This window comes from Channa argus, chromosome 11 (assembly GCF_033026475.1).
Source record: "Channa argus isolate prfri chromosome 11, Channa argus male v1.0, whole genome shotgun sequence".
NCBI classification, from domain to species: Eukaryota; Metazoa; Chordata; class Actinopteri; order Anabantiformes; family Channidae; genus Channa; species Channa argus.
Window position 1 is genome coordinate 3364052 of NC_090207.1, and position 12714 is coordinate 3376765.

General features: G+C 38.7%; 3 protein-coding genes across 10 annotated transcripts in view; 1 reads left to right on the forward strand and 2 right to left on the reverse strand.

Annotated features, from left to right (window-relative positions):
* The window catches only part of prdm6 (PR domain containing 6), an 83524-nt gene that overhangs the window by 24686 nt on the left and 46124 nt on the right, over window positions 1-12714 (forward strand). For all 8 annotated transcript variants that reach the window (XM_067520690.1, XM_067520686.1, XM_067520691.1 and 5 more), the window contains exon 5: window positions 1098-1225. In XM_067520690.1, the coding sequence (XP_067376791.1) occupies window positions 1098-1225 (128 nt within the window). The remainder of the gene's footprint in view (window positions 1-1097; window positions 1226-12714) is intronic.
* LOC137135904 (repetitive organellar protein-like) lies at window positions 2253-5923 on the reverse strand. The gene is made up of 3 exons (XM_067520685.1): window positions 5787-5923; window positions 5575-5713; window positions 2253-5159 (listed from the first exon to the last, which is right to left on the reverse strand). Exons 2-3 carry the CDS (start codon window positions 5609-5611, stop codon window positions 2824-2826), a joined length of 2373 nt encoding a protein of 790 aa, XP_067376786.1. The 5' UTR covers window positions 5612-5713; window positions 5787-5923; the 3' UTR covers window positions 2253-2823.
* Window positions 6587-11350, reverse strand: LOC137135903 (GTPase IMAP family member 8-like). The gene is made up of 3 exons (XM_067520683.1): window positions 11104-11350; window positions 10568-10618; window positions 6587-9952 (listed from the first exon to the last, which is right to left on the reverse strand). Exons 2-3 carry the CDS (start codon window positions 10578-10580, stop codon window positions 7194-7196), a joined length of 2772 nt encoding a protein of 923 aa, XP_067376784.1. The 5' UTR covers window positions 10581-10618; window positions 11104-11350; the 3' UTR covers window positions 6587-7193.

Sequence of the window (12714 nt, forward strand, 5' to 3'; positions counted from 1 at the left end):
TTTTTTTTTTTTTCTGTTGGAAGTTTGTGATTTGAAAGGTTGGAGCATCTGGATGTGTTTCAGCAATTTACAGTCCGCAATTAGTTTTAGCTGTGCTGGATGAGTATCCCATGTACATAATGATCAGTTGTGGAGCCAGAAAGGTTGAAAGTGTGGTCAGTATTGACCAGTAGGGCGACTGAGTGAGCTGGCTGTGTGTAATGGCACCGATTAAACAGCAGAGAACTACAGGTTAGCTAGCGTTAGCGCTGTTTTAGCGCTGTTTTTTTTTTAATTTAATTATTTTTTTTAATACTGTGCGATGACTATAGAAGCCCTCACGGGATGAAAGTAAAGAAAATTTCATATTAATAGGAGTAGTCGTGTCTGCTGCTACACAGGACGGAAAACCTCAAGCGTCATAACGTAACTCACCTGATAGCTTAACGTTAGCAGTTCATACGACTCTTGTTTGCAGCTGTTAACATAATGCTTCTAATATTAACTATGCTGCAGTAAACGCAAGCTATCGCTCCCAGTGTCTATATCAGCTAGTGTTTTCTGATTGGATGTTTGTTTAAAAGCTTTTAGGAGTTTGAATTGCAAATTAGCCGCCATGATGAACGGGCTATTACTATTTTAGCTGTTTTAATATCGGTGCAACCATTGAAACTAAACTGTTTCATAAACTGTCCCCTTTTTTGTTTTAAACAACGAGAATGCTGTAATGGTGTCAGGGTTCAGACTTTATTACATTTACCAGTACAAGATGTCACTTTGGGATTCTTTCCAAAACCTGGCTAAATTTATAGGAACCGAACACACCTGATTCAGGTAATCAGCAGTGGGTCGTGGTGGACTAGTTGGAAAACGTTTGTCCTTGAGGACCGGGATTGAGAACCACTGCTGTAAACAGTCTTTTAGCCAATTTTAATTAAAATTATAAATTAAAATAAAATTAAAAGCAGTCAGTTTTGTATTTTTTAACATTGTTTTCTTTTACTTTTGTCCGTTTTAAAGTTATTATAGAGAAGAGATTTTCGTGAAAGGGTACCAACATTTGAATGCACCTCTGTGTGCTGCTTTCAACTCTGATCCTGTACCTTTGTGTGTCGCAGATCTATGATGCAGAGGGGACGTTACAGCACTTTATCGACGGTAATGATCCCAGCAAGTCCAGCTGGATGAGGTATATACGCTGTGCCAGACACTGTGGAGAGCAGAACATGATGGTTGTGCAGTACAGGTAAGAACAAACCTAAATGCTGTGACATTCTGTGGAAGCTGGTTACGCAAAAGTACCTTTTGGTGAAAAAAGTGTCGGTATTTTCCAGTGTGGAAAATACCGATGTGATAATGCAGAAACACTCTCATTCATATGCACCCTCAGATAAATGAAGAGATGAGGGTGAATGTGATAAGTTGTCATAAATCCAATACAAAGACTTTTTCATCTTTCAAAGCTTGTGTCACCCGCTTGAATCAAATATAATTTGGGTTTAAGATCTTCTAGTCATTTCAGTCATCTGTAGTCCGGTTTACATATTTTTGGTCCTTCAGTGCCGTTTATGCAAATGGAAAAAAGGCTCGACATGCGTTTTCAGGCTTTACACAGCTTCTGTGAAAGTTTCGACCTGGAATGTGACTACGCTGTAAGAAAATGAGAACTTTTTTACACATAACAATTCACATCAAAGTCCACCTGAGACTCAGGGCTCGACATTAACGCTTGCGTTCCAAACTGTGTTCGGGCAAGTGGTGTGGACCGAGCGGGCAGTGCTTGTGATGCCCCGCCACAATCAGCAATTACTGATCCACATATTGATTTTCTCAGTCTCAGGAACCAGAGACCAGGCCGTTGTATTTTTCATTTGATGCTCCCCCTGGTTACTAACTTCACTATAATCTTCATGACTCATTAATAACGTGGACGCTACAAAAGAAGCAATCGTTTTATTTCAACTGTCATATTATTGCAACTTAATTCAACTTTATGAAAAACCACGATGACCGAAGCCATTCGCGTTTTTACAAGTCAGTGTACCATCAAAATGAATTTGAAGGGAGTATATTAATGTAAAAATGGTGGAGCTACGTCAGCTTTCTGTCAACTGTCCTTTTGCAACTTTAATCAAGAAAATGTTTTTTTTTTTAAAGTACGGAAGCAATACAATTGCTTCCTGTAAAAACTTTTGTTTGTCCACTTAAATTGGCATATTTCATTCACAAATTCAATCATGTCCACAATAAACAGTCTTTGTTGTTTTGTACAAGGCCATTTTATTTTTATGCCAAACATGTATTTCAGACTTTATTTTAGCTTTAATGGGCTAAAGATTATATGACAGAATATATTTGCAGAGTGAATGAAAAATGTAAATGCCTAATAGATACAAATGATGATGGCATCTAAATTGCCAAAACATATTGAATATGGAAATTGCTGTGTAACTTGTTATATGCACATATACATTTTAATAGATCGATATAATAATTATTTAAGCATATAAACATACCTTCACCAGAAAACAACATGAAGAAATCTATACTTACAATTAAATAAACTATAAAATCAGCTTTACTTGTTAAGTAAAATAGTATATAATTCATATGTTGGTAACTGTTCCCAAATATTTGTTTTATAAACAATATCGTGACTTTTTGCTGCACGTGAAATTTTTACCGAATTTGCCAAGACCTATATTGCAAAAAATACTCATAGCTGGATCCAACAGAACATAAATGTACAAACTTTACAAATAACGCACTAAAGTAAAAACACAAACTGCAAAAGTTTTCCGCACAGACAGTAGGACACTTAATACCCTCTTAGACTGTATTATTTTAAATTAAATACATGCTAATATGTGTTAATATCTGTAGTAACAAGCAGACAAATATTATATTCCATTGCAATACTCCCTCTTGCTTCAGATCACTTATTTGCTCAGTGTGTTTTTGCTTCATATCCTTTACCGTTTCATCATGCTCTTGGTTTAATCTCATGATTTTGTTTTCATGCTCTTGGGTCACATCCTGTAGCTTGATGCTCTGCTCTACCTTTAGATCCTTCATTCTTCTGTCACAGTCTTGTTTCTGAGCAGTCGTATTCTCGTTATGTTCGAGCTTCAGGTCTTTTATTTTGTTGTCATACTCTTGTTTGAGGTCCCGTAGTTTGGCGCCACACTCCTGCTTCAAATCTGTAATTTTGTTAGCATGATCTCGCTTCAGATTCTCAATTTCCTCGAGGTGATTTTGCTGCAGATGCTTTATTTTATCTTCTTGCCGCTGTGTCAGATCCTGTAGCTTGTATTCATTATCTTTCTTCAGATCCGCTACATTATTATTCTGTTCTTGCTTCAAACTATTTATTTCATTAATCTGTTCTTGTTTCAGGTCTTTGATGTTGTCTTCATTGCCTTTCATAAGATCTTTAATTTTCTTATTATGCTCACGCTTTAGGTCCGTTATCGCGTTTTCATACTCTTGTTTTTGAACATCCATTTTTCTAGTGTGGTCTTTCTTTAGATTTGTTATTTTTTGGTCGTACTCTTCTTTTAAATCCATCTTTTCTTTGGTGTTGTTCTGCTTCAGATTCTTTATTTTTTCTTCGTGCTCCCTTTCTCGATTCCTTAGTTTCTCATCGCACTCCTGCTTCAGGTTTGTTATTTGGTCATCATCTTGACTTTTTTGCGCAGGTTTCTTGATCCAGTCTGGACCGAAATTTATGCCATTGCCTTGAATAAGCAGTATTGTCTTCACTATTTCCATCAAGCGATTTTGCCACAAGTCACTGTCATACTCCTGCTTGATAGCTTTCATTTTCTCCTCATGCTGCTGTGTCAGACTTTGTAGCTTGTTTTCGTGCTCCACTTTCAGACCCTTTGTTGCGATGTCGTGCTCACATTTTAGATGATGTATTTCCCTGTCACTGTCTAGTTTGAGAGCTGTTAATTTGTTTTCATGCACTTGCTTCAGATCATTTATGTCCTTGATGTGGCTTTGCTTTAGACTGGTTATTTTTTCTTTCTCCTCTTGTGTTCTTTTCTCATACTCGATTTCACGATCCCTCATTTTCTCATCATACGTTTGGTTGAAATCTCTGATCTCGTCAGTGTGCTCTTGTTTCAGATGTGCTATGTGGCGTTCGTGGTCTCTCATTAGATCTTTCTGGTTTCTTTCATGCTGTTCTGCAAGTTCATTTTTTTCATTAATGTACTTTACCACTAGCTTCGCGAAGGTTTTATTTGTATTAGTTATGTCCCTTATCTTGTCTTCATATTCCTCCTTCATACGTTCCATTTTTTTCCTACAGTCTTCCAGTTTTTTCTTATACTGTTCTTCCGACTGTGTTTGCAGCTTAGCCCCCTGTTCTCTGCAGATTTTATCCCCTTTTTCTGTCTCTTCATATTTCAGATTTTTATCTTGTGTATTCAGTTTTTTACAACTGAGTTGGCTTTGGACTGCTTCCCTTGGCTCTTCCAGTGTTTTGATTTCTGTCTGTCTGTCATACCAAGCGTGCGCTTTCAGATGGTTCTCCAAGAGGATTTTCAACAGAGAAATCAAATCTGCATACTTCCTTTTAGCATTTGAGAAAATGTCATCGGCTGGGCCCTGGTTACACGGGGAATTGGAATGATGCCTATTTGCGCCACTTGAAAAATCGTCACTGACTCTCAACATATTCTCGATCTTATTCATTAGCTCTGTAAGCTTGTTATTGTTAAGATTGCTTTTATCTAATTTGAGTCTGTGCTGCCTTTGATTGCAGTCTTGGATAATGTTGTCCACTGATGCGTTCTCCTCCGTCTCATTTTGTGTTATGATGACCATAGAGTTTTTGAACGCATCTTCACCAAACAAGCTGAAAATTGCCTTTGCTGCTTGCCGTTTATCTTCTGTGAAATCAGATGTCCTCACTACCAATAGCATCACAACTGGTCCAGGTGTGCAAAGATTCAAGCACTTTCCTATTTCTTTTGTCACTGCCAAAAATGGAAGATCAAAGACGTCTGGGGTCTTCACCACTGTTAATGACTTTTCGATCCATTGTCCATGTGCATGTGCACATTGCTTATCAGGTATTAGTATTGGACAGCTAAATGATTTTTGTCTTGTAATGAAGTTACCTAGTACTGTCCTGTCCTTATCAGTACCTCCAAACACCACAATATTCAGCTCTGTAAAGCAAGAAAAATCAAAACTAAGCAACTTGCACAATTCTCGTAAACACATTTCTATTTTCCTTTGCGCCTTATTGTAAGACATCCATCTATAAATCTATCAGTGATGTTTGAGAAAGGTTTCCCTCTTGTTTCAAAAGTAAGAGATTATTTAATGAAGAGCCTTGTGTGAACACCGTGTTGTTGACAGATATCTCACATTACAGCCTTGGTCACAAACTGTAATCTTCAATAAAGTGAAACCTTTGTAGCTTTAATTTGGCCTTGAGTGTATTTTATGAATGTATTTTCTAAATAATTATTATTTATTATCACATTTTATAACTTTCATGAAGTACATATTTTGATTGACATATTATAGATTCTACCAACAGAGGTATAATTACATCATAGTATCATATGTTCCACATACCTGAGGCTGTTGCTTTTCCATCGCAGTGACGAGCCATTTACTGTACCAATGCGTGAATTCACAGTAAGACGTAGTTTCTCTGAAAACTGTAAACTGAGTCTTGTATCTCGATTACCAGGCCTGGCCAGCTGTCACACACCTGAGAATTACCATTGAACTGTTTAATACGTTATTTTCTACAATTGCTTTGTTTTTTTTTAATTTGCATTTACCTGTATGGTGCCTCTTATCTGTCGCTGTTCTTGGCAGTTTAGTTGTCCTCAGAGCTCAAAAATGAAAGTGACAGTTTCACAAAACAACAGGTCGGTTTTGCCAGCAATGACACGGCGCTGGGTTGGGCGCGTGTTTGTTTGGGAGGAACTGAACTCACCTGGTAAGCACCAGTAGCAAACATCTGTACAGGAAGTTGCAGAAAACTTCATAGTGCAATATCCTAAAAATTTGAAACGTTTCCTTTAAAATGATGTTGAGCTACTACCTAAATCAGTCCCCTCTCAGATCAGGGGAAAGCCAGGCCATTCCATCATGGCCTGAGCTCTTGGGGTCGGTTGAGAAGCTTGTTTCCAAATTCTTTCCTCAAACTCTTTCAAGGGGCTTAGTCTTCGGCCACACTTGTGTGTGAGATGTCCACATTAAAGATAAAGATGGAAAAACACAAGAGGACACAGCTATATTGTTATTAAGTATAAAGAATTTAAAGTTATTTCATGTTTAGTTATCTATTGAGTGACGTGATGACAGTGCTGAGAATGAGTTACCTTCATACTTTTTTTTTTTTTAAATTTCTTTTACAAAGTTAAAAACACTTCAAGTCCTTCAAATGTGAAGGAGATGGGAAGAGTTTAGGAGGAGGCAAAGAGACACCCTCTGCTAATTTGAACACATTCATACATGGAAAGTTAAGGCGGCACTGCTTCACTGACCTACGGTGGAGACAAAGTGTAAGATAAGTAAATTAATACTGTAAATTAGTGTTTAACATGCTGTGTGAGTTTGTACCAAGACACTGGCAAGAAAGGGATGTGGAGCATTGCTTTTATTTGCGTATTTTGACGTTTAAAACTACTACGGTTTGTGCATTGTATGCTCCAAACATTTTCACTGTGCAACATTGTTTCCACACATCAGCTCTACGAGGAAAAAGTACAGTTGTAAATTGTGCAAAGGAAAAACTAAATTACAAAATAAGACCCCTTATTTTCCATGCAATGGTGGGACGATGAAAACATCCAGCCTGTGCTAAAAACAACGTGGTTGTTTAGTTAGAACTTATGGCTACGACCATTGATGCAAAGGATTCCAAAAACATGTAATGTAACGAAAAAATAAATACATACTAATTAATACTCATGTAGGTGCCTTATGTCAGGTCGCACTAGCTTACAAACAGTAAGTAAATTTAAAGAATAAAAAAATTCAGCTAATAAGACTCATTGACTAACTTCTAAGTCTGGTACACAGATGCCCTGAACTTTAGCTACGTTCATGTTTATGATCAACTTAATAAGCTGCTTATTTACAGGGCCATACGTGTCAAATATTGGCTAAACTTGATATTGGCAACCAACTATACAAATAAATCTTGCGTAATTGTTGAAAACCAAAAAGCGTAAAAGATTTCATAAGATGGCACAAGCTGTCGTGGCCTTCTTCACCTTCTCCTCTATCCAGAGATCAACTTCGGTATCGTGTCGTTCCTTCAGCTTGCTGATGCTCAAAGTGCCATTGTCTGACGAACATTTCAGCTCAGACATTTCTTTTTCGTGTTTCTTCTTTAGTTTCTCAAAGTCTCTCTCATTGTTTTTGTTTCTCATCAGCTGTGATAACAGGGCGTCTTTCTGTTTTTGTTGCTTCTGTTTCAGATGATCTAGTTCCCTTCCGTAGTTTTCGATCTCGGCTATTACAACCTCAGCATATACATGGCTGAAGTCATTCGATTGCTCTGCTTGCTTTCGTGCTGCCTCCTCGTGTTTCCTCCTTATTTCCTCGAGTTGGTTTTTAAAGTTTTCTTGTACTTCTTTGCGTTGTCTTTCTTCTTCTTCTATACTGATTTCATAGCTTCCTTTCATTTCCTGCTTATAAACTTCGTCCGGCTTTTGAAGTTGTGTTGGTTCTTCCTCTTGTCTCTGTTCAGCTTCTTGATACTGTTTCTCCCAGCATTTCCCCTTTTCCATCTCCCAAGCCTTTTGTTCCTTTTTCTTCTCATCTCTACTCTGTAATAATAACAGCTTGTTAGCAACTGTGTTTTTCTCTTGGTCATTCTTTAATTTTTTCTCCAGGGCATCAATTTTTTGTTTCCATTCATATTGCTGATATTCCTGTTGCCTTTTTCTGTTTTGTTCCTCTTCTTCTCTCTCTTCTCTTTCTTTCTTCCTCTTCTCGCGTTCCTTCTTAATGTGTTCCTCATTTTTTTTGAGAAGTTTTGCTCTATGTGCTCTTTCTTGTTCTTCTTTTATTTTCCTTGCTTGCATTTCTTCTTCATGTTTTCTTTTGAGGTCTCTCTCCTCCTTCTGTATCTCTTCCTCTTTCTCCTTCATGATCCTCTGCGTTTCCTTTTGTATGGCGGCCTCAGCTTCTTGGAACATCTCTGAGGTGTAACACCCACCTCCATTTTTCTCCACCATTGAATCGACTTTGTTTAGCAGCTGACTGACTTGAGAACGATTCATCCGCTCGTTGTTATTGAAAACCTGGTATCTTCCCCCGCATGCAGTTATCAGTTTGTGGAGAAAATTGTCGTGGTCGTCTTCTTCTATATAACTCTCAAATGTTTGAGCTTTAAGATCATCTCCTCTGGTGAACACGAGAATGATGAAGTCTTCTGACTTCTTACCAAAGAACCTCCTGATCAGCTCCACGGTTTCTTTTTCTTCCTGTGTAAATCGACCGATCGTCAGAACCAGTAAGAACACGTGAGGCCCTGGAGACAACAAGCTGACGCATTTTATAAGCTCCTGTTTAACTTCTTCACTGGACAGGGTTGTGTCGAACAAGCCGGGGGTGTCGACCACAGTGATGGGTCTCCCATCAACCTCTCCAGTTGCTTTTTGACAGAACCTGGTCACTGAGTTTTGACTGACTTTAGAGTAAAAGCATTCTCTCCCTAAAATACTGTTTCCCGTGGCACTCTTTCCACAGCCAGTCTTTCCAATCAGCACCATCCTGAGACACTTTGCGCCTTGCGCCATTTTGAGCGGATTCCTATATTTGTACTCTGCCACCTTTAATACAGATGCTCTTCTTGTAACCATATTGACTGGAGGCCTGGGAAACATTTCTTTTTTGAAGCTTCGGGATCCAAAAGCTGTCATCTTTCCAACAGCATGCAACACGTTAGAAAGTTGCTGCTTGTCCTTTAGGTCAGTGACAACGTATCGTCCACCACAGCTCTGTATAAGCTGCTGGATGTCTCTGTTTTCCTTTAGAATTCTTGTGACTACTGGAGAGTTAGGATTTGTCTCCACAGTAAAAAGAATCATGGTAAAGTCATCAATGCTACACCTGAATGTGTTCTGGATCGTCTCTAACTCTTTTGCGTCTTGATCAGTCGGAGGACCTAAAGGTAGGACCAGAATGAAGGCATGGGCGCCCTCAGGTTCACAGAGGCAGATGGACCTGAATGATTCCTTAGTTGTTGCATGCTTAGGTTTGCCATACAAGGCAGTTAGCTGCACCACAGAAACCTGATGTCCACACACATCTGTCCCCCTTTTAACCCATTCTGAGGAGTTTGCTTGTGGCCCGAACTTTCTTTCTCCCAAAATGACATTAGCTGCCAAAGTTTTCCAGGTGTCATGTCTCCCACAAAGTACCAGGTTTAGAGGGTGTTTTGCACATTCAGGTGCCCCCACGTGATTGGTCTCTTGAGTAAAGGTTAAATATTGCCCCCTGTTGCCATTCACTATAATCTCAATTTTTTTGATCAGTTCTTGAAGAGCATAGTCAGGCCATTGGTTTTCAAAGTTCATTCTGTACTGCTCTTTGCAGTCTGTGAGTAGTCGGTCTACTGAAGAATTCCCTCCTGTATAATTTTGAGTCGTGATGATCATTGAGTATTTAAAAGCATCTTGTCCAAAGAAACTCATGATGGACTTCAGTTTTTCTTTGTCCTGCTCACTGAAATCAGAAGGCTTCACCAAAAGCAGCAGAACATTTGGTCCAGGGAGGCACTGAAGCATGCACATCTTGATCTCATGTCTCAGTTTTTCCACAGGCAGACTGAAGATGTTTCCCGTCCGCACTAGTGTGAAGGAATTTTGTCTCCACCGTCCTTGGATAGTTTTTGGATGAGAACCATCTTTTGTTTTAGCGATTAGGTCATTCAGTTTTGTCTTTTCAACCTGGCTTTTCCCAACCACCACAATCCTGAGCTCAGAAGCTGTAAAACAATAAGAATAAAAGCATTTCACATGGACACATTCTACATAGCTTTAAGTGTATTCAAAATATTTCTGATGTATAGAGGAACAATTCAACTGGGTTTATTAAACCTTCTTAGGTAAAAAGAGCTGTCTGCTGCTAGACATAGTCCAGTTTAGCTTTAGCATATTTTTTAAATTAGGTATTAGTATTGAAAATGTGTATTAAAGCCCTGTTGTATGTTCGTAGTTAGTAGAGTTATGCATACACAGATTTCACGCTATTGCAAAACACATTTAGAGGTTTGGTCTAAACTTAGGATTGTGATCAGTGCAGTGTTTGTGTATCTATTGAACCCAGATTAATAATAATGTTTTCTTATTCTTGCAAAGCAGTGTGTTATATTCCTTTCTTTGTAGTAATGTACATTTCCTTTTATTGCAGAATAATTTGACACTCTAGGTGCTGTAATCAAACAAAGTCTCCATTGTTCCTCAGCAAATTGTCAACTTGTCTTTCTTTCTGCCACATGTCTTGTACGGGTTTTGGCACATTGCCTTGTTTTCAATTTGGATGTGACTTAATTTCTTAGGACCTAGTTTTCCTTCTTGGTAGTCATGCTAGAATTCATTACCTGATGTTGCCATCTTGAGTCACACAGGCACTTGGAAAGCTGAAGTAAGCCCTGTGGGGTTTAAGGACACAGCAAAATTATAATATCACACCAGAAGTAAATGTAAAAAAAAAAAAAAAAAAAAAAACCCTAAAATTCAAATACTATAGTTTCCAGAAACCTTAATTTTTCACCGGCTAATCATTCAAATATGTCTGTTTTTAAATGGCATGGCAATTATTCTCTTATATAAGTTATAATTAAGGTGCACGTATACATTCATGGTACGCTATTAAAAATAAATGAACGGGCCAAAACATGACCACCAACTATGAACTAAATAATAAACACAGAGTAGAATGATAATGTTGTAAAAGTAGAATTTATGGCAAAGGTGCTGTATTAGATTGAGTTAGTACAACGTGCCCCTAATTTTGTGGCTGATCTGTGTATGTGCAAATACATCAATGATAGAATAACTCAAAAATACACGGTATAATAGGCCTATAAAAGGGAGACTAAACCAGTAAGTACAACTTGAATAGTACTGCACTTACCTGTGGTTATTCCATATACAGTCCACTGTAGTAGTGTAGTGTAATTTGTCTGTCAGATGTAGTGTAACTCTGGTCCGTCAGATCGCCATCCTCAAACATCTGACACCTGTGGATATTTGTAGTTAATCAAATTAAGGCTGTAGTATCACAGAATTGAATGCTCCTTGTTACATGCACTGGCCGTCAAGTCTGCTCGCCAGATAAGATTCTGCCTGCATCACGTCTTCTCAAACATCTGATTAACTCAGCCGAACTCTTTACTGGCAGCAGTTGCTGTGACAGTAAGGAAATGGGTTGGTCCCATACTCTTTTCAAAAGTCTAATTAGGGCTTGGTATTCGAAAATACGCTGGGTAACAAATCAGCTGCCTTTGAAATTACATATACAAGTGTGATGAGGAATGTTGGTTAGCTGTGATTGGCTTTGGCTTCTATGGGGAAATATAACCCAGCTGACTAATGCTAAACGAGACAAGTAGAACACCTTTGAGAATTTATTCCTTTAGGTCATGAATAATCCGAAGATGCTTTTTCGGTCACATCTGTACTTGCTTTAACTTGACCGTCACTTAATGTCTCCACAGTGACCTTACTTGTGCCACTTCCAAGCTTGTTAGAACTGATGAAGCCGTTCAAGTCAGCGGTGAGCTGTCTTTAGATGCACGCACAGACCACGCACAACCTTTAAATAAGTACAAATTCTTAATGAAAACCGGAACCAGCTGTTGGGAATTGCCCTTAGAGACAGTAAAAGGTGTGTGAGCGCAAGTTATTTCCCGTCAAGAGTCGAAAAATCTGGTTAAACTGGTCGTGCCGGTGTGTTCCCCCAGGGAAGTTACCAGAACCGTATCCTGCTTACTACAAGTGTGCACATTTACTAACAGCTGATTGAATCCACCAAAGTCAAAGCGATTCATTCCTTTAATGTTGTTTAATTGTATTTCTTACTATTGCAGAAATAAGTACTAGTACTGTTGTGAATGTAAAACTTTTGTAACCTATGTCCTACAAAACAGAAAAAACAGCTGTCCAACTGTAAAACCTGATACCTAATCCCGAAGTCTTTTACTCTTATAAGGCAACATACACAACGTTCACGTAGAAGTTTCGCTTGCTCAAATGTCATCAAACTCCCAACCTCATTTTTCCAAAAACCTAGAATCTATTTATGAAGTGGCACAACGCTAACTTTAAAATAAAATACTGGCATGAAAAAAGACGTAAAGCCAGTTGGTCAAGGCAGTTGTCCACGGACCACAGGGTCAGTGGTTCGATCCCCGGCCCTGGTTATATGTTGAAGTACCTCTGGGCAGGACACTGAACCCCTAACAGCCCCTCCCCTCCCTAGCTGCGCATTGTTGGTCCAGGTCCAGTAGAAATTGGGGAGGGTTCAGTCAGGAAGGGCATCCGGCGTAAAAACTGTGCCAAGTCAAGATGCGGACAATGATCCGCAGTGGCGACACTGGAGTCACGGGATGAGCCGAAAGAACAAACAAACAAACAAACAAACAAACCGGCATGAAAAAAGCCGCCAACCTCATTGAAAGTGTTGTATTTAAAAAATACTGAATTGGCATCGGAGAAAAGTACATTTCTTTTTGTTTTTGACGAG